The sequence below is a fragment of the Ochotona princeps genome, chromosome 16, assembly GCF_030435755.1.
Source record: "Ochotona princeps isolate mOchPri1 chromosome 16, mOchPri1.hap1, whole genome shotgun sequence".
Taxonomy (NCBI): Eukaryota; Metazoa; Chordata; class Mammalia; order Lagomorpha; family Ochotonidae; genus Ochotona; species Ochotona princeps.
Window position 1 is genome coordinate 25,164,723 of NC_080847.1, and position 21,155 is coordinate 25,185,877.

A 21,155-nucleotide genomic window follows, 5' to 3' on the forward strand; every position below is an offset into this window, starting at 1 on the left:
AACATTCCTTAAGACTGTAGCCCCGACTAAAGATAAGACTCTACAAATTAAGGGAAAGAAAAAGCTTCCTCATAAGGTTACAACAGCCAAACTGTAGAATGCTTAATATAAAACCTAACAAGTAAATAATTCCAAAACTATTCCATTTTCTTAAAACTGGCTGAGAAAATTTATGCAAGCATACAATTAAATACTAAAATTCAACTTGGTTTTTCTTTAAAACATCTGTGTGACCACTTCAAAACACTTAACAAAATCTTAGTAAACTTTTCTCGTTACAAAATTGGGATAACTTGAAGGCCAACTCATCCAGGTCAGCATTAAGATGTCAACTTCCTTTTCAATGGATGGAAAGCAGAACAGGTTGGCCAATCCTCCTGGACAAGCTTTGCAGCATGTTCTGGGGTCTGTGGATGCACTACCGTGGACTCTGTCAGCCAGCAGGCCTTGGAAAGATTTTTTTCAACACTGGTACAGCAAAATCGACAGTTTCTGGACTACTGAAACCATACAGGTAGCAACACACTTGGAACCCTCTTTCCCACAATGGGGTCTCTAGCATCATCAAAGGACTATCACCCATTCTTGGGTGCTGATGTAGCTTGACGTCAAGGAGCAGCCCTCCAAAACTCCTCCCCTGCAGATACGGGGAACAATAACAACAACAACAACAAAACAAAACAAAAAAACAACCAAACTGAAACCTAAGTCCCACCCACTTTCCTCCATACCTGACCTTCCCCACAGTAATAGGAGGTCCACATGGCCATGCATCTGTCTCAACTATGTAAACAATATTAAAAATAAAAAAGTGGGGCAACTTAGTATTAATTTTCACAAGCCAGTATGTATAACAATATTAACAAAACTGTTATTTCAAAAAGTTTTCTTCTAATCCTAGTATTTGTGATGACAAATTCAAATGTTAATATATATTTTTATCATAGCAATCAAGGTGTTTAACAGACAGCAAAGGAGAATCAGAGATTAACATGACCTATGTGAAATATTTTAGTTGATGAATCAAAGAACTCAGTGAGAAATTTGTTGTTCTTATCCTGGCGCCATGTTTCCATTCTTGCTTGTTGCTTGCTCGTCAAAGTAAAAACAGTGTGTCAGAGCTACACTTCTACAAAACGTATCACAGGTCTTCTATCATTGACTTTGTAGGTAAATGGAGACCTCTGCAAGTAAAACAGTCTGATCAAGCAACCACTGAATCCTGTCTGGATCAGAAATAGACTTTACAAGATCCTTGACTCTTCACACTCGTCAATCAGTAAAATAAGATTTGCAGATGTGCCACGAATTTAGAAGGTACTTGTAAGACATTTGTTTTTATCAGGAAAGCATGCAGTATGCCTGCTTGTTCCAATGAGACACACCGTCTGATGGGAAACTGGTAATCCATGTGTGGTGAATTTATGACAGCTAAGGCGTGCTGTTGCCTTGTTTCAGAGTTCTTCAGCCTTTGGACTGGTACTTTGGGGACTTGTTCTAAGTACTGAGGATGCTTACAAGCATCTCTGTCTTCCACCTGTTAGATGTCAGTAGCATCCTTCCAATTGCCACATGGAGAATCAAGATTACCAAAGTATCACTGGACATTGCCAAATGTTGCCCAGGGAACACAACTGCCTCCTGAAGCAAATCGTAGCCTAGATGCAGTGCGCTTGTGCAGTGTACAAGCGTGCAGCGGAATGCTGAGGCATATGTTGAGCAATTTCATTAATTAAGAGCCTAGCTAATGATGTGATATTTGAAATTAGACTGCATAAAAACACAGTCACTGTCTTTCCCCACCAATCTGCAGAACTCAACTCATGTCCTGCTCTATTAGAAAACACTGCGTAATGAAATAGTGTTTACAGGTTTCTCACATATTGAATCAACATGAAGGATTAAAAACAAAGATATGGATACCTTTCTGGCATTTCTTCTGTTAATCAGCTGAACACGTTCTTCGCCAGTGAGGCTATTAACATCTAGTTTATTGGGGTTTCTGCACCGATGCCTTTTTTGTTTGGGTCTTCCCTCATGAAGCTGCACTCTCTAAAATATATAGACAAAGAAATATCTTTAAAATCCTTGGCTGTGAAGAAACTCTTCAAAATATTACAAAGTGAGCTAGTGCAAGTAATATGTATGCAGGAGTATACATATACATGTTATCTGACAAACAGAGACACAGAGTTCTCATCCACTGGGTCCCTCCCGAACATCCACAAGAGCAGGGGCGAGGCAGCACTGGGAGCCGAGAACTGAATGGCTGCAGAGACTCAGCTACTCGAGCCATCACCTGCAGTGTCCAGGGAACACATTAGCAGGAAGCTGGAGTCAGGAGCAGGAACATGGACTCTAACAGGTTGGCCAGTATAGGACACAGGCATTTTAACTGGTTTCTTAACCCCTAGTCCAAATGCCCACTCCATGTTTTTAAATCTTAAAGTTTAACACAACACGATTAATGGCTTATCTGTGATAAAGATGATGAATGAACAGAAAAATTTAAAAAGTTAATGATTCTTTTGCGGTGGTAGAGGAAAGTATGAGAATCCTTCAGGGACTACATTCTAACTTGTCCAAAAACAACACGTTTGCATTGTTCACCATTAAATCCCTGGTCATTTAAAATGGTAAGCCATTAATAAGCACACTGTGTAGTCAATGAAAATTATGAGGCCTGGAGTTGTGGCATAGTGAGTAAAGCTGGTGCCTACAGTGCCAGGATCCCATGTGGGCACTGGTTTGGGTATGGCTGCTCCACTTCCAATCCACCTATCTCTTGGTGCTAACGTGCCAGGGAAAGCAGTGGAGGGAGGCTCATGTCTCTGGGTCCCTGCACTCATACGGGAGAACCAAAAGAAAGTTCTGGCTCCTGATTGGCTCAGCTTTGACCACTGCAGCTATTTCAGGAATGAACCAGCAGATGAAGATCTCTCTCTCTGAAACTTTGCCTTTCAGATAAAAAAAGTAGGGCTGAACTAGTGATTCTCATTGTTTTACAAACTGTAAAATGAATGAATACAAATGAATAACTGGTAAGGATATTTGGTGAAACATATTATTTGGCACCAAAATAAAAATCAATTAAATGAAAGCTTGAAAATTTGTGGCATCATTTTATTAAACTAGGGATCTGAAGAGCATTTAAAAGTCAAGACTCAAGCTCTCCAGTCTAGATAACCAGGATGTTTCCTGCTGACAAGAGTAACGTAAAACACTGGATCTAAATGTGTATCACAGACACATTCTTTCCACACTTTGGCGTCTCCTTGTCAATAATGACAAATAATTTTGTCGTGTTAACCAGATAATAATCATTTTATATATTATTTTAGCTGTTAAGATTTTCATTTTAAAATTATAGTCAACAAATATTTACAACGAACTCAATGCTGTTCTATTTACTAAGAATTGTACGTTAAGTCCTTGGGATACAAAATAGAGGACACAGTCGTTAAGATCAGCTTTTTCTGGCTTATCCATTTAGTGTTCATAATGGAGGCAGACAGAACAGGCTTGCTAACTTCATTATTAAGAGGATATGCCTGCTGGTAAGCCGCCGCCTGTAATGCCAGAGTGCCATACAAGTGTCTTTCATGTCCCCGCTGCTCCTGTTTTTATCCAGCTCCGTGCTACTTGCCTGGGAATGCAGCAGAGGGTGGTTCCAGTGCTTATGGACCTGCCACCCATGCCGAAGACCCAGAGGAAGCTTCTGGCTTCAGTATGGTCCTGCCCTAAAGTTGTAACCTTTTGGGGACTGACTTAGCAAATGAAACACCTCTGTCTCTCCCTCTGTAACTTTCAAACAAAAAATTAAATCTTTAAAGAAAAAAAAATTGGTATTTCAACTTCTTTATAAACAATTGTAACAATACCATCCTAATTCAGTCTAATGTACACATTAAATAACACAGGGTAAATGTATCCATACAACTGTATACACATAGTTAAAACAGAAAAAGAGTGTATTTTATAATGAAAAAGATGGTGATAATTAATTTCTGCTAATCTTCCTCAATCTTAGGGGGAACACAAATTTGAAATAGGAGGTAAGAAAACATATTTCATCATTATAGGTCTTTATACAGTAAAACTAAAATATGTCAAAGTTTTTAAGGTTCCACCTACCGGAATAAATGCTCCTAAATCTTCCACGTAACCTGGATGTTCCTTTAGCCACCTTTCCAAATCCCTTCTCTTGGGTGCATCGTCTCCTGCAAGTCTTGTTCCGTCTTTAAGATTAATAACTGGAACTGGACTTTCTAGATCAGGAGTTCCTTGTGGCTGACCGTAGGACAGTGCTGGGCTTATTCCTGTGGACATCTGTGAGGTGGTTAAGCTCGAAGGAACCTGTGGAAAACACCACAGAAGGTCATTATTGCGATGTCTCATCGTTTTAGTCCTGGCCAGTATCAGATTCTACAAAGATAGAACCTAAAAATGGCATGCTTCCAACTTCCATAATTTCTAAAAAAAAAAAAAAAAAAAACCAAAAAAAAAATTCACAAAACATTAGCATGTATTTTTATTAGGACTAAATTTTAGAGTCAAGAACAGTTATTTTTAAGCACTGCTTTACTTACATGATTAGGTGGTTTATTTCTGTTAAAAAAGAGGATGTCAACACCTTCTACATTCTTCCTCCTTCCCCTTCTTTTTTTGACAATAGGCTGGTTGTCTAATATCACTCCATTGGCACCAACAGTTGATTGAATAGCAGTACCTAATGAAATTAAAAATGTAAAACAATGATACAAACCTAGATCTTAGGCAAGTTGACATGATGACTTTCCTAGATATATGAACGTGTTAACCCTCATTTTACTTATCTTAAAATCAAACAATGGTTGGACTAAAATCGTCACTCTTCATTTCTTATTTCAAAACTCAGAGAACAGCAGTTAGGCCTCTTTCATGTTTTAAATTTTTCCTTTAAAGGATTTATTTATTTGAAAGGCAGAGTACACAGAAAGCGGGAAAGACAGAGATCCTCTATCCACTGGTCTACTCCCCAGATGATCTTAACAGCTGGAGGTGGGTTGTTACAAACAATGGAGCTAGGACCTTCCTCCATGGCTCCCACTGGGTAGAGGGGCCCGAGGACTTGGGTCGGCTGCTGCTTTTCCACATGAATAATATTGCTGTTTTGATGGATGCATTACTTCACAAGTCACTAATCTCCCAATCTCAATTTCAAAAATGTGCTTTACATCATAAGAAAAAAATAAGTACAATACCCACCGAAAAAACCACATTTTAGTTTTAATAAAAGAACATCTTTCCTAAAATATTATTCACTTGCATATAGGCAGAGATACAGGACTTCTGTCTGATGATTCACTGCTCAAAAATGCACTAACAGCTGGGGCTGGGCTGGGCAGGGCAAAAGTCGTGAATTCAATCCAGGTCTCCCATGGGAGTTCCAGGACCCAATTACCTAAGACATTACCCCTGCCTCCCAGGGTCCACAGTAGCAGGAATGGAAGGAGGAGCCACAGCTGGGTAACCATGTACACCAATGTGATACCTCAGCCAACCAGCGTGTTAACTGCTAGATCAATTGTCCACTCCTGAATTATTGCTTTAAAAAAATGCTATTCTGCCCCAGTTGTAGGAAATTACCTAGGTTGCCTTATACCTAGGCAAGCATTACACTGTTGGAAGAAAAGCAGCCAGTAGCTGGCAAGTATTTGGTTAATGCCAAATTTGTGTGAATTCTATCAGTATGTCAACACAGTGCTGCTGCTTCTTCTCAAAGATACGTGAGGAAGGCGGGGACTCTGCGCTGGGACACACCACCCTAGCCTCTGAGGGGTGGGGGTGGGGCTGCAGACTGCCTGGAGAAGGAGTCTGGGGACATACTGAAGTGGGAGTAGCTGAAGGCATGTCTGACAGGGAAGGAATGATTTCTGGCGTCTTCCACAACCCAAGCTATTGCACTTGCAGGGGCTGAAGAGACAAAGGTGCACTTGTAGGTGCACTTGCAGGGAGCTGATGAGACAAAGTGGTTTAGAATGGGGAACTGAAGGGCATGTGTGGGTCAGGCTAAGGCACCTGCCACTTGGGATACCTGGGCTGGGCTAGGTCATAGTATCTGGTTGTCAGACCTGGGCTGGGCTAGGTCATAGTACCCGGTTGTCAGACCTGGGCTGGGCTAGGTCATAGTACCTGGTTGTCACTGCTGTCTGTGAGTCTGTACTGGCCTGAAACTGACCCAGGAGCCAGAGTCAGAAAGCAAACCCATGTATGCTGACAGTGGGGACATGGGATTAGGGACTAACCTAAATACCCACTCCTCAATTACATTTTATAGTGAAGTTAACAGAGTAGTGGTATTTTTAAACCCAACTCAGATTGGGCAAAAGAGCCCAAAGTTTATCTTTTTTTCATCTGTGCTCATCTTCTGGTGAAAGAAAAAAACAGCTTCTTAGTACAAAACAATAATATAAAGCACATTTTTATATGCTTTACAAGCAATGATTAAGCAGAGGATTTACACTTCTATACTACAAGTATGACTGGTTCATATTTTAAATGCAATTCATACATGTCTGAAAGTCTAGTAATTGGAAATTACACTGAATGATTAATGAATCCACAAGAGATCAAAATGACACTGATGAGGCTAACTAATTTATAATTACACAGTGGTAACAGCAGCAAATGGAAACAGCAACCAATTCAAGAAAACAGTGGTAATTATTTTCCCAAATACTAGGAATCCCGCATCCTATGCACAGTTGAATTTTTGAAAGGTTTCTAAATTTCATTGCATTTATTGAATGCAAGCAGACTTACTAGGATACTGAAATAAGGTGCCTAATCTGTGTTACAAGGAAAGCTGCTCATGTGCTACGATTAAAACGCAGAGCTTCTGGGGTTGGACTTGCTGTGGCCCTCACATTGTAACTCAATTGATTTTTTTTATATTATTTCCAGTTCTTGACACCACTCTTTCAGACAAGACACAGACAACTAGTCTAAGTTAAGAAAATGAAATGTCAAATACATTCTTCAATGACTACAGAGCACACAGTATTAATTAGGTTTAATGTTTGAGTCAAACTGTCAAAATGTTAGAAGATATGAGTGACATTTGCTATCAAAATGAGACTAAATTAATTCAATAACTGAAAAGAGCATATATCAAGCACAATTTGCTTTTAAATAAGAAGTTTTCTGATAATGACAGCCGCCAAACAACAAATAGGGTTGAATATGGTAGCAGATAACCTTGTTCCTTAGGCACTCCATGAGGATAAAAGATTATCTTTCAGGGAAACGACAATAATTCTGCATCCTGTAGACACAAGACTCTAAAAAAAACACGTATTTCAAAGACTTGCAGAGAAAGATAAACAGAAAGAGAGAGATGTAGCTTCTACTTGTTGGGTCACTCCTCGGATGGCTGAAGAGGCCAGTGTCCAGGAGCTTTAGGCTAGTTCGCCATGCAGGTGGCGGGGCCCAAGCACTCAGGCCATTCTCTGTTGCTTTGCCAGCACAGACTGGAAGTGGAGCAGCAGGAAACACAAGGACGTTGGAACTGCTCACAACAGATTTACTTGCTAAGCTACAATACTGGCTCCTAGAATTTTTCATTTGAACTCCTGCCAATTATTATTATTTTGTCTTTCAGGTGACTGTTTTAAAATTCAGAATATATTTCCACAATGAGTATTATTTGAATTGTTATTGACAAAATGATTTTCAAGCCTTACTGCCCTCTGTGTTTTAAAATGGCATTGTCAATGTGCCAATGAATATTTATTAAGATTTAAAATTACATTAATTGGTAATTTTTTTGGTAATTTTTATTTTATTTATTAATTTGCTACCAATTAATACCTAACATACTTAAGAGGGCATAACATTAGCATTTCTTGACTTTTGAGTTAAGATCAGGTGAAGAAATTTTTATTACTAGGGTCTTAGACAGGGGTTTGGAAAATTATAGAGAGTATTTCATACCAAGATAATGATCATTTGTATATTTACCTGTAACTGGCACAGTCTTTGGAAAATTGACGAGGCTGGTCTCTGATGCGCTCTGAAGCTCCCGAAGTCGAGTGAGGTACTGCTGCTGCCCCAGGGCACCGTCTTCGCTTTCAAATGGTCTCTTCTGAGCAAGCCCTTGCTTCTGAAACGTCAATTTCAAACCACCTTCCTATTAAATGAATATACTACTATTAGGATGAAATGGTTTAAAACTCCTTCTGTAAGATATTAAGTGAAATTTTTTTGCTTAGAAAAGAAACCTTGAAATACTAATGATGTTCATTGATTTCATTAATAAATCAACCGAATAAAACTCTTTCAACCAGTTAGTACAATCATTAGTAAAATTGTGTACTAATGCCCACACCTTTTTGAGCAAAATGTCTTCTGTGAGAGTAAAGTATTGTGATGTTTTCAGCATTAGCCATAGGTCTCAGTGTACATTATTTATTTGATATTTTACAGTAATCCTCAGATTTCAGACACTGAGTCTTCCACTGAGCTTCAATGTACTAAAGTTAAAGCTTACTCATAAACAGGCATGCTAAATGTTTAAAAGAGAAAGTGCACTGACATACCATTTAGATATTACATAAGAGAACCAAAATAGAAATTGTCACAGTGTTTTAAGAAAGCATCTTGATCAGCAGAGGAACTATTTTCAGAAATATAGGGAGAGAAACACATGTAATGACGATCCCTCTAGTAGAATATTCAAGTTTTATAACCTGGATATCAAAAAGAAAACAATCCAAATGCCAGGAAACAAGTATGTGAAGAAAGGAAGAATTAAGAGCAGGCAGCCATCTGCAGGAAAAGCATGCTGCACACCGCAATCGCAACCAGGCCCTAGGGCAATAAAAATACACATACGTCTTTGATTTTCACTGTAAACTCCTTTTCTCGTACATGCTTCTTCACCTTTGACATCTGTGCTGACTGCTCATGTTCTTCTTTCACACTGGCACCTGGGGGAGTAGAGACACTGGGCTCACTATATTCTGCAGCTGCTCCAGGGCTGTCCAGCAGTTTTGTAGTATAGAAGGAAGCCACTGTGTTAGCATCATAACTTCTTCTAGCTGACGGCCATTTCCCTTTCAGAACTGTTTGACAAATGCTATCCAACCGATTGATCATCACACGATCCTAGAAAAGTGCACATCAGAATATAACATTTTAATAATGAAGGCAGACCTTTGAAGATCAAATAGCACAAGAGTCTTACTGGATTTAACCCTGGAACAACATAAGTATATATGGCCTACATACATACTCTCACATACTTAACTACAATTCCAAGAATCACTCCTTTGGTGAAGATGAATAATATTAGGTCACAAAGGTAGGTTTCTTTCTTTTTTTTTTAATTGTTTACTGAAGGGTGGTGAGACAGAACAAGTGAGTGAATGGGCACATTCACTGCCTTTTGGGTTCACTCTGGGAATCTAAAATTCAACCCAGGTCTCTCACCTACTGCCAAGGACCCAGCTACTTGAGACGATGCACCTGCTGTATAATCAGCAGGAAGCTGAAACTAGAAGAATCAGGACTCAAAACATGGGATGTGGATGTCCAAAGTGGTGGCTTAATTGCGACATGAAACTCCCACCCTTGCTTTGCTTTTACAATTATGAAACTAACAGAGGTTCTATATATAAAAAAAAAATTGAACAATTCAGAAGTATAAGAAATAATTTAGGGGCCGTTGCTGTGGCATATTGGGTAAAGCCACTGCCTGCAACATCCACAGGTGCTGTTTGAGTCCTCCACTTCTGATACTGCAACATGCTAAGGGTCTGGGAAAATCAGCAGAAGGTGACCCAGCTGCTTGGGCCCCTGCCATTCCAAGCGGGAGTTGGAAGAATCTCCTGACTCCTGGCTCCGGTCTGGCCTAGACGAGGCTACTGGGCCATGCGGTGAGTGAACTAACACACGGAACATATCTCTCTCCTCTCTCTGACTTTTAAGTAAGTGAACAAATCTTAAAAAAAAAAAAAAAAAGTCAAAAACATAAAAATGCTACTTTCAGCTGGTCTCTGCATAGTTCCAGCATAGGTGCTGTCAATATGCAGGAAAGCTTTCATGACCAGACACGTATTAAAAAATAGGAAAGCCTGCATGATATTTACCAGTATAGCAATACAGAAAAATTTCTGGGATTTTTGGCCATGGCTTAGTTTGGGCTTCACTAAGGTCTTGTAGAGAAGGCCACAGCCTGTCTAGTAGGTGACCTCACCTTATTGACGGGAACCAGGACCTTAACTCATGGTTATTTATGAGAAGAAGATAAGGTTGTAGGCATGCTGCCATGCACGGGGACAGATGTTCAAATGCTCGCATTTGGGCCTGGCTGCCATGAAGAACAAGGAGACAGGAGTTGACAGGCCTGTCTTAATGAGGGATTGTTAGCTTAGCACCAAACTGCCTGGCCCCTAAGGAGGACAGCAACTTGAACAATTAATCAAAGAATGTGATTGCTAATCACTCTTGCAATCTGCAAGTCATATCAGACCATCAGTCTTATGTAATGTTTGATCTGTACACACAGAATGGACTCAGGGAGCATCTCTGGGCACTGGCGCCTGGCAGCACAAGGGTCAACTCTGGCCTCCACTGCTTCTTCATCTTGTATTATTCTTCCTTATTTCTGCCCTATTTCTAATCAATTCTTCCCCATCTCTCAGCCTTGATCCTTGCAGGAGCATAGGGTGCTGGCATGTGACAGAAAAATCATAATGAAAGTCCTATCAAAACAAGGAATTATTCCTTCACCTTTGGCCAGTAGGAGGCTGCCAACATGTATCCACCTTGTAAGATGTGAGCAGACTCTGGTGTCCCATTGTTCATTTGGAAGCTATCCTGGGTCTCATCCTGAGTTGTGCTGAGTGATGCAACACTTTCCTCGTCGTAGGCTTTCATGTGAGGTGTGCCTTCTGCTAAGAAAATTGCAACCATTATCCATTTTTACAAAAGATGGCATGAAATGCTGTATGTGCTTTTGAAGCATTTTAACACATTTGGAGACAAAAAGAATTTAAGTAAAAATAAGCAATAGTAAAATAAAATGGTTAAAAAAGGAAAAGAAAATGTCAATGTCACCCATAATACAGTAAAATATGTTATTATTTTAAAATGATGTCTAATTGACAGACTTCATTTGAAATTCTAGGGCTATATATGCCCGATGAATGTGTTATAATTCTGCAAATGAAGTTTACCCAAAACTGAGAAGTTAGGTACATGGAGTTGGCAAATGAGATTCTTGTTGTTGGACATGTCTGATGTGGACTCATATATCTGTACCTCAACTGTTGGATTGCTACGAGATGCCTGCAGAACAAAAAAACTTAGTACTGTTTTGTTTATAACCTGTAAGTTCTTACCAATACTCTGCCTAGTATACAGGTGTTAAGGACAGTCCATGGTATTCCTGCCGGTAAGTTGAACCGAAACTCCTGGTGATGGCTATCTATATAACACTTTCTCTAACATGTTCAGTAATCAATTTCTTTCAGGAAAAACAGAATTTAAGGTATTCACAAGGAAATATGTAGATTGTATAAAATTTCGAATTCCTGGTGAGCTGATCTATCTTGCAATGTCTTGAAGACTGAAGGTGGGGCATATACCAGTCTTGTTAGCTTCTTTTACTGTAGAAAATTTCTAACAAAATTTTGATACATAAAATTTAAGTAAAAAATTTTAAATATGAACAAATTATCTGAATAATGTTCTTTTCATTTACACTTGCAAAGTTGTCCCAAAAATAGCAAAATGTTTCATGCAAATACCTCGCTTCTGGACTTCCTCTTCTTCACTGTCACTTTCTTCTGATGAAGATGAAGAGGATGATGATGAGGAAGAGGAGGAGGAAGAGGATGAAGACGATGCTGAAGAACAAGACGAGGATGAAGAAGAACTAGAGCCCGATCGAGAGTGGGAACAGGAGGAGGAGGAAGACGAGGAAGAAGATGATCTGGAAGAACAGGATGATCTCTCAGAATCGGAGTCAGAATCGGAACTAGATTCTGATCCTCTTTTGTGGACTCTCTGCTTTTTGGAAGCTGGGTTTGGAGTTAGGGGTTCTGTTCTGGCTGCAACCATGCGTCTGTCTGTTTCGCCTTTTGCACCAGATTTCTGGTCTCCGGTGGCCTGTGGTAAAACACCATTCTTGGGACTTACAGGCTCAGACTTTACTAGTGTCCTGGTTTCCACAGAAGACATCGATTCTTCTTCAGAGGACTGAGCTTCTTCTTTGAGGTTTTCACTTTTAACTTTCATCTCCTCTAGAATAATACCTTTAGCATCTAGTAGCCTAGGCAGAGAGGTAAGAGGAGAAGCAGAAAGTGCTACTTGATATTGCTGTAAAAGTGGGGTAGAAGTCCTTGAATGAGCCATCTTACTTTGACTGTAGTTCCTCTGAGCCGTCATGAATGAGAGTTCAGGGTCACGAAGAATATGATAGTCTGTTCGGCTCACCCCATGCTTAGCAGCGCCAATCAGCAGATCCCTGTCATGAGGGCCACATTCCCACCAGACTGGTAAGTCTGGGTTTGGATGGCAAAGCTTCAAGCGGTCAAATAACTGCGGATGTCGCAGGGCCTGTTCTCGCACTTTCCTCAGAAGTTCAATGCGATACAAAGTTCTAGAAGCGCGTTCCTCTGTGATTGGTTGGATAAAAATATTTGGATCCACCAATTCTAAATTGAAACAAAGGCAGATAGAGTAACTTAACAATACTTCCTTATAGATGTGAAACAAATAATGCAACTTTATAAATGTACCTCTATTCAGGATCACTGCACGATTTGCAACATTCGTTTTTGATATTTTCAAATTAAGAAAAATTTAATTTAAAAAAAGCACTGAAAATTACACAAAACACCAGACTGCCTATGTTAGGTAAAACATACTTTTTAAAGCATGTTAGTTTATATCTTAAAAACATAACTAGCATGAAAAAGTTAAAAGAAACACCAAACAAATGTAAATTGATCTACCTTAAACTGTACACGATAACTTACAGCATGGTGATGAACTCACAAGGGTAACACAGGCACACCTGTCCAGCACTACACAATAATTCCACTCACACAGTAATTCAGTTTCAACATCAGAATATGCTACACTCCTTTTCACGAGATGCTATTTTTATAAAGCAAGGTTCCTAGTACTTGGGAAGTACTTAAAAAGGCATAGGTTTGTCAAAATAATGTAGACATTAACCTAAGGAGCTCTTAATAACAAAATCTGAAACAATTTGAACAACAAATAATGACATTATAATATACAAATGAAATAGATGAGTCTATACTATTATGAATAAATAATTCATTAAACAGAAGAGTAGTGGGGGGAGAACCAGCATGATGGCTCAAATACCTATTCTGCCATCTGCAGGCACCAGCATCCCATGTGGGTGACAGTTTGTCCGGCTCCTCCACTTCTCATCCAGCTCCCTGTGTATGGCCTGAGAAAGCAGTGGAGAATGAACCATGGCCTTGGGACCCTGCACCCATGTGGGAGATGCAGAAGTTCCTGGCTCCTGGCTTGGGATAGGCTCAGCTCCAGCCATTGAGGCCATTTAGGGAGTAAACTGATGGATGCAAGAGTTTCCTGTCTCTCCTCTCTGTGAATCTATTTTTCTAGTAAAATCTTAAAAAAAAAAAGTGAGAAAGAATATTCTTTTACAGCAGAATTCCATAGAAAAACTGCCGTAATCAAGGTGTAGTGAAAGTTTGAGGAGAAGCAGAATTTATAAGGCTCCCGAAAAAAGTCGGATCAGATGACAGTTACATGTGGGTGCTAGTTCCAGTCCTGCCTGCTCCATTACTATCTCAACTCCCTGCAAATGGCTTTGGAAGAACAGTGGGAGATGGTTCAAGTGCCAACCAGGTGAGACACTTAGATAAAGTTCTTGGTCCCTGGCTTTGGCCTGTTCTAGCACTAGCTATTGCAGCCGTGTGGGAAATGAACCAGCAGGTGGAAGATCTCTGTCTTCCTCTCTCTGTGTCTAACTTTCAAATAAACAAATTAAAAAAAAAAAGATATACTAACATGATCATAATCTCCCTGATACTATATTCTGACTGACATGAGGATATTTCTACTGTACTTCTTCTGCAAAGTATCTAACTTCAGATCAATCAGCTGAAAGCACGAGGCAAACGGAAGCAGAAGGACATGCGACAAAATAAGGGAACACAACTTCCCAGGGATATTAACACCATGAGCCTTCACACAGACTTTGCAGGTTAAAGAGCAAGAACAACTGAACACAAATATGGGATCCTAGAATGAAACAACCACATTGGTTCTAGAAACACTGGCAAAATTCTATTTGGCACAGTTGGTCCTCCATATCTGTAATGGACACATTCAGACAAACTATGAACTAAAAATATTCAGGAAAAGTCTCTAATGAACATGTGTAGACTTTTACGCTGTCATGATTGCCTAAAAAATACATATAACAAACTTAGCATTTATATTGTATTATATATTTCAAATAATTAGAAATATCTTAAAATATACAGGAGGATGAGTCTGTGTTACATGTACATGCTAAGCATTTTACATAAGACTTCAGAATTTTGGCCCTTTTTAAGCGTCTGTGTGTTATGGAACAATTCTCCGTACATACACAGGGATGACTATATTTAGTTAACAGCATTGTATTACCTCAAACTAAAGGATATCTGGAAAATTTCATGGTCTGATAATCATATTGATTCATGAAAGATTTTAGTGTTAGAAGAGGCAAGGCGAGACTTACATGGAAACTCGGCACTTTACTGCTAAGTATAACCAAGATCAAAATTTAAAAAGTGGACTACTATGCCAATATCAATGTTTAAGAGAAAGCAAAGATTGAAGTGTACACTTCCAAGGTTTAAGAAGCTATATATTGTCCACCAGTTGCACACATCCCATTAGTAGGTAATTTTGATTATTTAGAAAGAAATAAAGTATTACTTTTTAATATTTATTTCCATACACTAGGTTATAGAACAAAAAAACTTAAGTTGTTTGGACTTCATTATTCAATCAACAGTATTTCCAGGTATTTCTTTTGGCATTAGGTGCCATCAAAAAAAAAAAATCTGAAGAAAACTACTGAACAAATTCAGGGGAACACTGAAGTAAGTAAAACTTCACACACATTCCTAACAAGGAAAACTTACCCTTTCAATCACTACTGTGTAATGAATCTTTAAAAGAAAAAAACAAAAAACAACCCCTCTAGAATCAAAAGTAATTCATTCAAAATACTATACAACTGATGAAAATTAACAAGATACAAGAGAAATGAAGTTCTGTTTGTAACCATACGTAATAAGAGACAATATTTTACTTCATTTGTCAATCAAGTGAATGGATTCTCTAATCAACAGACTGATAATTCATCTGTTAAGAAATGAAACCAATAAACTATGTGAAATTTAAAGTCTTTTAAAAGCTACTCAGATTTTCACTGTGAAATAACAGAAACACCCCACAGGGTTTAGCTACTAGAAATCATATTCAAGAAAACAAAACAGAAAAAAACTACTTATGTCATTATTGGGAGGAACTGCTGACAAGATAATTTATGTGAATTTTGAAGACAATGGAGTTTATTCCAGAATAGCTCCAGAGCTAAGCATCAGCACCTGTGACCAGCTACCATTACTGAAGACAGCTCTGAGTGGAGAGCCTTCTTGACAACATTCTCTAAGATATCTTATTGTAGGAGGGAAAGGGGCAGTCCTCATTTCTAGTAAAATGTCCAGGTAAACAATCCTGTTAGCACAGTACCTTTTAAATGGACTCACGTAGGTTAAGTTGCATTTACCAAAAGATATCTTTTATTTTCTACCTCTAAGTAACCATAAACCTACCAACAAATAATAGCTATTTTCTTTGAAACTCACTATATATCTCTATTTTCCCTAAATCTGACTAGTAATTGGATTCTTGAATGCACGATTTAAAAGCATAGTTTATTTACAATTTGTAAATGTTAGTGATTTTGTTTCTTTGACCAAAACAGAGAAAAACAAATTTTCTCCATACCTTCTTTGGAAGGAAGGCGACAAACCCTCCGGCACATGGACATGAATGCATACAAATACTTCTCCAGACTGTCATCAGTCTTCTTGTGCAGCCTAGCCATAGCTCTAAACTTTGTCCAATCAAACTGGCCCCTATCAGGATCAAACACTACCCCAAACGTAGAGACAACTCTATAGAAGTCAGCTTCTTCTCTCCTTGTCCATCTATTATGAATCGTACAAAAGAAAAGGGCATGTTGGTTAAAAAAGAAGTGATTTTTAATGATGACTATGACTACAATGTAAACTCAAGACATTTTAACAAGTTTATTACCTTATCAAACACGTACAATACTTATTCGTAAATGCTAGCTAACTCATGGATCCATACAACAACAGTTTTAATATGCACTGTTTTTGCAGACAATGAGTTTTTTGCATATTTACGATGTGAGAAAATAGAAACTGGATACAAAATAATTTCAGATGAACCTACCATTCAGAAAAAAAGAAACCATGTTCAAACATATTTACAATGTAAACTTGACACTTGTACAGGATATAGAAAATAGAATTTTAGGACAGCACGAGGAATGGACGCCTCGGTTCAGACTTGAGCCATAAAGAGAGGCTTCAGGGAGAGATTGTCATTTCAGATGGGACAAAGTTAAAGTTGGGAGGACAGCATGGATTAAGCAAAGGAGAAAGTAGCAATAATTTTTGCAGGACATGGTGAGTAGTCCAGATCGACAAGATATGGCTGTGTATGTATTTGGGACAAAGTGAGACAGAGTTAGGGAGAATTATGAAATGTTTGATGCCTCGCTAACAAAAATCTCCAGTTGAAGGCCCTGAGACTTTCAGAGAACTATATTATCGCACACCACACCCCTCCACGTCAGTGCCTCCGTTCACAGCACTGTGGGGGAAGAGGAAGGAACCCCTACGCCTTTATTCTGTATCACGAAAAACACAATATCTGGATACGAATTCTAGTTACATTTCTTGCTGATAGAGCCAGGTTATATGCCTAAGGCTTTACTTTATTTTTAAACTAATATTTGTGAAAAAAAAATTAAATTTCATGACAAATCTAAAGAGCATATTGGAGATAATTATTAATTCAGTCATTTAGAAACTTGTGCATGGCAATAAAACATACACATATTCCTCAAAAAAAAAAAAACAACCCAACACCCTTTAGTGCTATTTTTCTTACCTTTGCTGTCTTTCTATCTTGGCTGCCATTTTAGGATTAAGAGTGGCTTCTTCATACAGAGGCTGCGTGACACTGGCAGGCATCGAGAAAGTTGGCTGAATCTGCTGGATTTGTCTGTTCTTGTTAGTACGCTGATAGGCAGTGATGAGACGCCTCAAACGTGTGGTCAGAGCTGACTGAGTAGGCCAGTAAATCTTGTCGCCTTCCATCAGCTGGCCATCTACATTTAAAGCAACTCATATCAGTGATAATGGTAATAAAAACTAAACACATATGAAATGAAGCAAACCAAAGCAGCACCATCTTTCTGCTTTAGAACTGTTCTCTTCCAACACAGTATATAGGGGGAAAGCAATGTTCTCATCATAAAACAATTACAACAACAAACCCAGAAAATATTACCAGAACTTCAAGAGCTACTCAAAGTGGGCATGACATGATAGGAGTCACAATGTCATTTATTCAAAGGAATGTTACTTTGTACAGAAACTACTGTTTTTGCATTCCTAGGTGTAATACATAAAACTACATGTAGTGCCCTCCTGCAAATAAACTCAAAGTCAACCCTGAGGGGCTGACTATTGTACTAAATTTTTTCACATAGGGAGGAACCTATGCTTTAGAAAGTTCAGTATGACAACAGTGTGACTTTTTACTTTTTTTTATTTTACTTCATAGAACATGGGAACTGTATATCTGAGATATGATATTATAATCACACACAATCCACAGTCAAGCTATACTCATTAAGCAAAAGACGGCCCTTCATTACTAGTTTAACTGTGTTGGGGGAGGGACTCTTCCTCCCACATGTCAGGTGGGGATGAGTACCCAATAGTGACAGTGTTGTTCTATTTTGACGTCAGAAGGAAATAAAGGTAAGATTTTTCTTCAGAGAAACTGGGTAACAAAAAATGACTGCTAATATACACGAGAAACTAGTAAGAAATTAAATATATTATCAAGTTAACATATAATTTTGAAATCTCACATTTGACTTGTACAACCAAACCAAAATAATTCACAAAATCTCTTTTGCATAACAACTCATGCAGTCACTACAGTTTTATAATAACTAAAAGTACTGTTAAATTCTTAATCCTATAATAATACAGTGGTTTTCACCAAGAATTTTATGTACATTTGAAACATTAAGTTATATTAAATTATATTACTGATCTTGAGAGTATCATGAGAATGTGAATTTACAATAATACAAAGTAAAGGCATAAATGTAATTTACCTCCATCTGCTATAACAAGATCTCCTGGCGAGGACACATCATCCTTTTAAAAGAGAATAAAAATCTGTCACAGAGGAATTGGGTTAAGATACATACTAAAAAGCAGAACCAAGCTTCTTTATCAAAGAGAACATTTCTGCAATAGAATTTTAATGATTAACTTAGCAAAAATAAAAAATTTAGATGGTTCCTTTCTCATTCTATGCTATACCTTGCTGTCGACACTTCAAATCAGTCATTAATTACTAAGATTAGATCTTTATATATGATTACTCTAACAAGGGGGGAGGGGGAGAGAAGGAGAAGGGGACGGGGGAGGGGAGAGAGAGAGAGGGAGGGAGGGAGAGAGAGAGAGAGAGAGAGATTGATTCTGTCTACTAGTTCACTTACTATATGTACAGGGCCAGGATGTGCAAAAACCAGGAGCTGGCAACTCAACCCAGGCCTCCCACACAGGTGGAAAAACCCAGCTACCTAAGTCATCACTGTCCCCTCCAGCATCTATAAAAGCAGGAAGCTGGCGCCATGAGCTGGAGGTGAGCATGAAATTCAAGCACTCTGGTCTTAACTGCTAAGCATTAGGCTCTATGATGATTTTGAAGCCAAAAGGATATAGGATCAGTGCTGAGGTGTAACAGAAAAACCCATTGCTTTTGACACCAGTATCCCAAATAGGTGTGAGTTGTGCTGCAGCTGCTCAATCCAGCTGTTTGCTAATAATCTGGGAACACAGGAAAGTGGCTGAAGTATTTGGACCACTGTTAACTGTGCAGGAGACATGAGTGAAGCTCCTGGCCACTGACTCTGGCATTGCCCAGCCCTGAATGTCGTGGCCATCTAAAGGCATGAAGCAGTGCACACAAAGTGCTTACTTGTATTCTCTCTTTCGAACAAACATTCCCCAAACCAAAAGATGCTACTTGAGATAATCATATACCATATTGGAGGGTCTGAGTTCAATTCCCAGCTTGACTTGTGCTTCCAGCTTCCTACGAATGTCTTTCCATGTGGGAGAACTGGTTTGAGTTTGGACTCATTGCTTCAGCCTGGCCTAACCCTGGCTGTTCTGTTCTGTCTACTTTTATTTTATTTTTTCTAATTATAGATTTGAAAGGCAGTGAATAAGACAGAGGGAAAAAGTGATCTTCCATCTGTTGATTCATTCACCAGATGTTGATTCATTCACAGCAGCCAAGCCTTAGCCAGGGGCCAGAAATTCTAACCAAGTTTCTCATTTGCATGGCAGGCACCTAAGCATTTTGGTCATACTGCCTTCCAAGTGCAATAGCAGGGAGCTGGAAGAGAGCAGAGCAGCTGGGACCCACACCAGCACTCCAAGCTGGGATGAAGGAATAGCCAGCAGTGGCTTCCCTTACAGTGTCGCAATACAGGACCCCTCAGCTACATTTTCTGGCCCTGATATAGGATGTTAATGTCTCACATGGCAGCTTGTCCTGGTATACAACATCAGCTTTTACTAAAAAATAATTCATATACAGTTTATGATGTGTTTTCTTTTTCTAGACTGGTCCTTCATGATCACTTCAGTAATATTCCATATAATTTCTTCTCTCATTTGTTTTGTTTAAAGCTCAATAATTATTTATTGAGTTTTAAATATGAGTACCTGCATTTCCTAATTTTAAATTTATACACACACACAATTCTTAAAAACGTCTTTCGTCAGTGGTTTTTTTAACCACTTAAAGATTATACTTATATTCTACTTCAATAGATGTACTATCCTAAGTTCTTTGTTTTGTACGCTCAATCTACTCGCTGTAAATTGTCGCTGATATATTCTGACATTTGGACTTGACTTCCCTTTACGGAAGGCTTCACTTTCATGATTAGTGTAGTATTTGAGGTTGTTTTGCTCAGTGTACTAGACGCTCCTGTAAATATCCAAGTAAATGACACTGAGGGTTCCTGGATCACTCAAGTGAATAAAGAGAATCAAACCATAAACAGGTTGGCCTTTGATTATAAATTCTCAGGGAAGACAGTATTCTTTCTACCCAGAGACAATGGTGAGAAAAATTTGCTTGTTCTTTACCATTGCTCATAAACTACAGGCTCTAATTAGGAATTCCTTTTTTTTAAGAGAGTATTGCCATATCATAGACTAGGTTTTGATTTTCATTCAATTCTTCTGTTTATCGACCTGTAAACAGAGCACACAGAATGAGCCTAAGAATTCCTCTCTGGAAACATGCATGCAGGTGCAGTTTCTATTTCCTGCTGTGTATGTTTAGTATCTAATTCCTCACTGGGACTTTGCCCCTGGATATTTCTGAATTCTAAGAAGCACGTGGGCAAGTCTCATTCCCTCCACATGTCCAAATGAGCCTCCATCTTGTTAAGCTGGAGAGATCAGGTAAACATTTAAATGCTTATTTTTGTGACGTTTGTCAGCCCATGGTGATCACTGACTTTTAGTCTTTTGAAGGACAAAAGAATGGTAATCGAAAGAAACCAAGGAACATTTAAATGGAGGTTTTAAAATATGTATCACATACCTCTGTGTCATCTTTGAAGATGGCTGGAGCAGGTTTGTATTCTGGGTCTTCCACATCCCTGCAAAATATCAACAAATATTACACTTACCATAACAGACTTGAGATTTCTCTGGATAGAATGAAAAAATCCTGAGTCTTGT

At 38.7% G+C, this 21,155-nt stretch overlaps 1 protein-coding gene across 11 annotated transcripts in view; it reads right to left on the reverse strand.

Annotated features, from left to right (window-relative positions):
- The window catches only part of CHD9 (chromodomain helicase DNA binding protein 9), a 230,587-nt gene that overhangs the window by 9,390 nt on the left and 200,042 nt on the right, over nt 1-21,155 (reverse strand). For 5 of the 11 annotated variants that reach the window (XM_058674690.1, XM_058674689.1, XM_058674691.1 and 2 more), the window contains 11 exons: nt 21,016-21,073; nt 18,497-18,539; nt 17,254-17,473; nt 16,057-16,259; nt 11,793-12,701; nt 10,774-10,937; nt 8,875-9,147; nt 8,002-8,170; nt 4,590-4,729; nt 4,135-4,356; nt 1,924-2,052 (listed from right to left, as the gene is read on the reverse strand). In XM_058674690.1, the coding sequence (XP_058530673.1) occupies nt 1,924-2,052; nt 4,135-4,356; nt 4,590-4,729; nt 8,002-8,170; nt 8,875-9,147; nt 10,774-10,937; nt 11,793-12,701; nt 16,057-16,259; nt 17,254-17,473; nt 18,497-18,539; nt 21,016-21,073 (2,530 nt within the window). The remainder of the gene's footprint in view (nt 1-1,923; nt 2,053-4,134; nt 4,357-4,589; nt 4,730-8,001; nt 8,171-8,874; nt 9,148-10,773; nt 10,938-11,792; nt 12,702-16,056; nt 16,260-17,253; nt 17,474-18,496; nt 18,540-21,015; nt 21,074-21,155) is intronic. The other 6 variants (XM_058674693.1, XM_036492682.2, XM_004583849.3 and 3 more) reach the window with 3 other exon arrangements.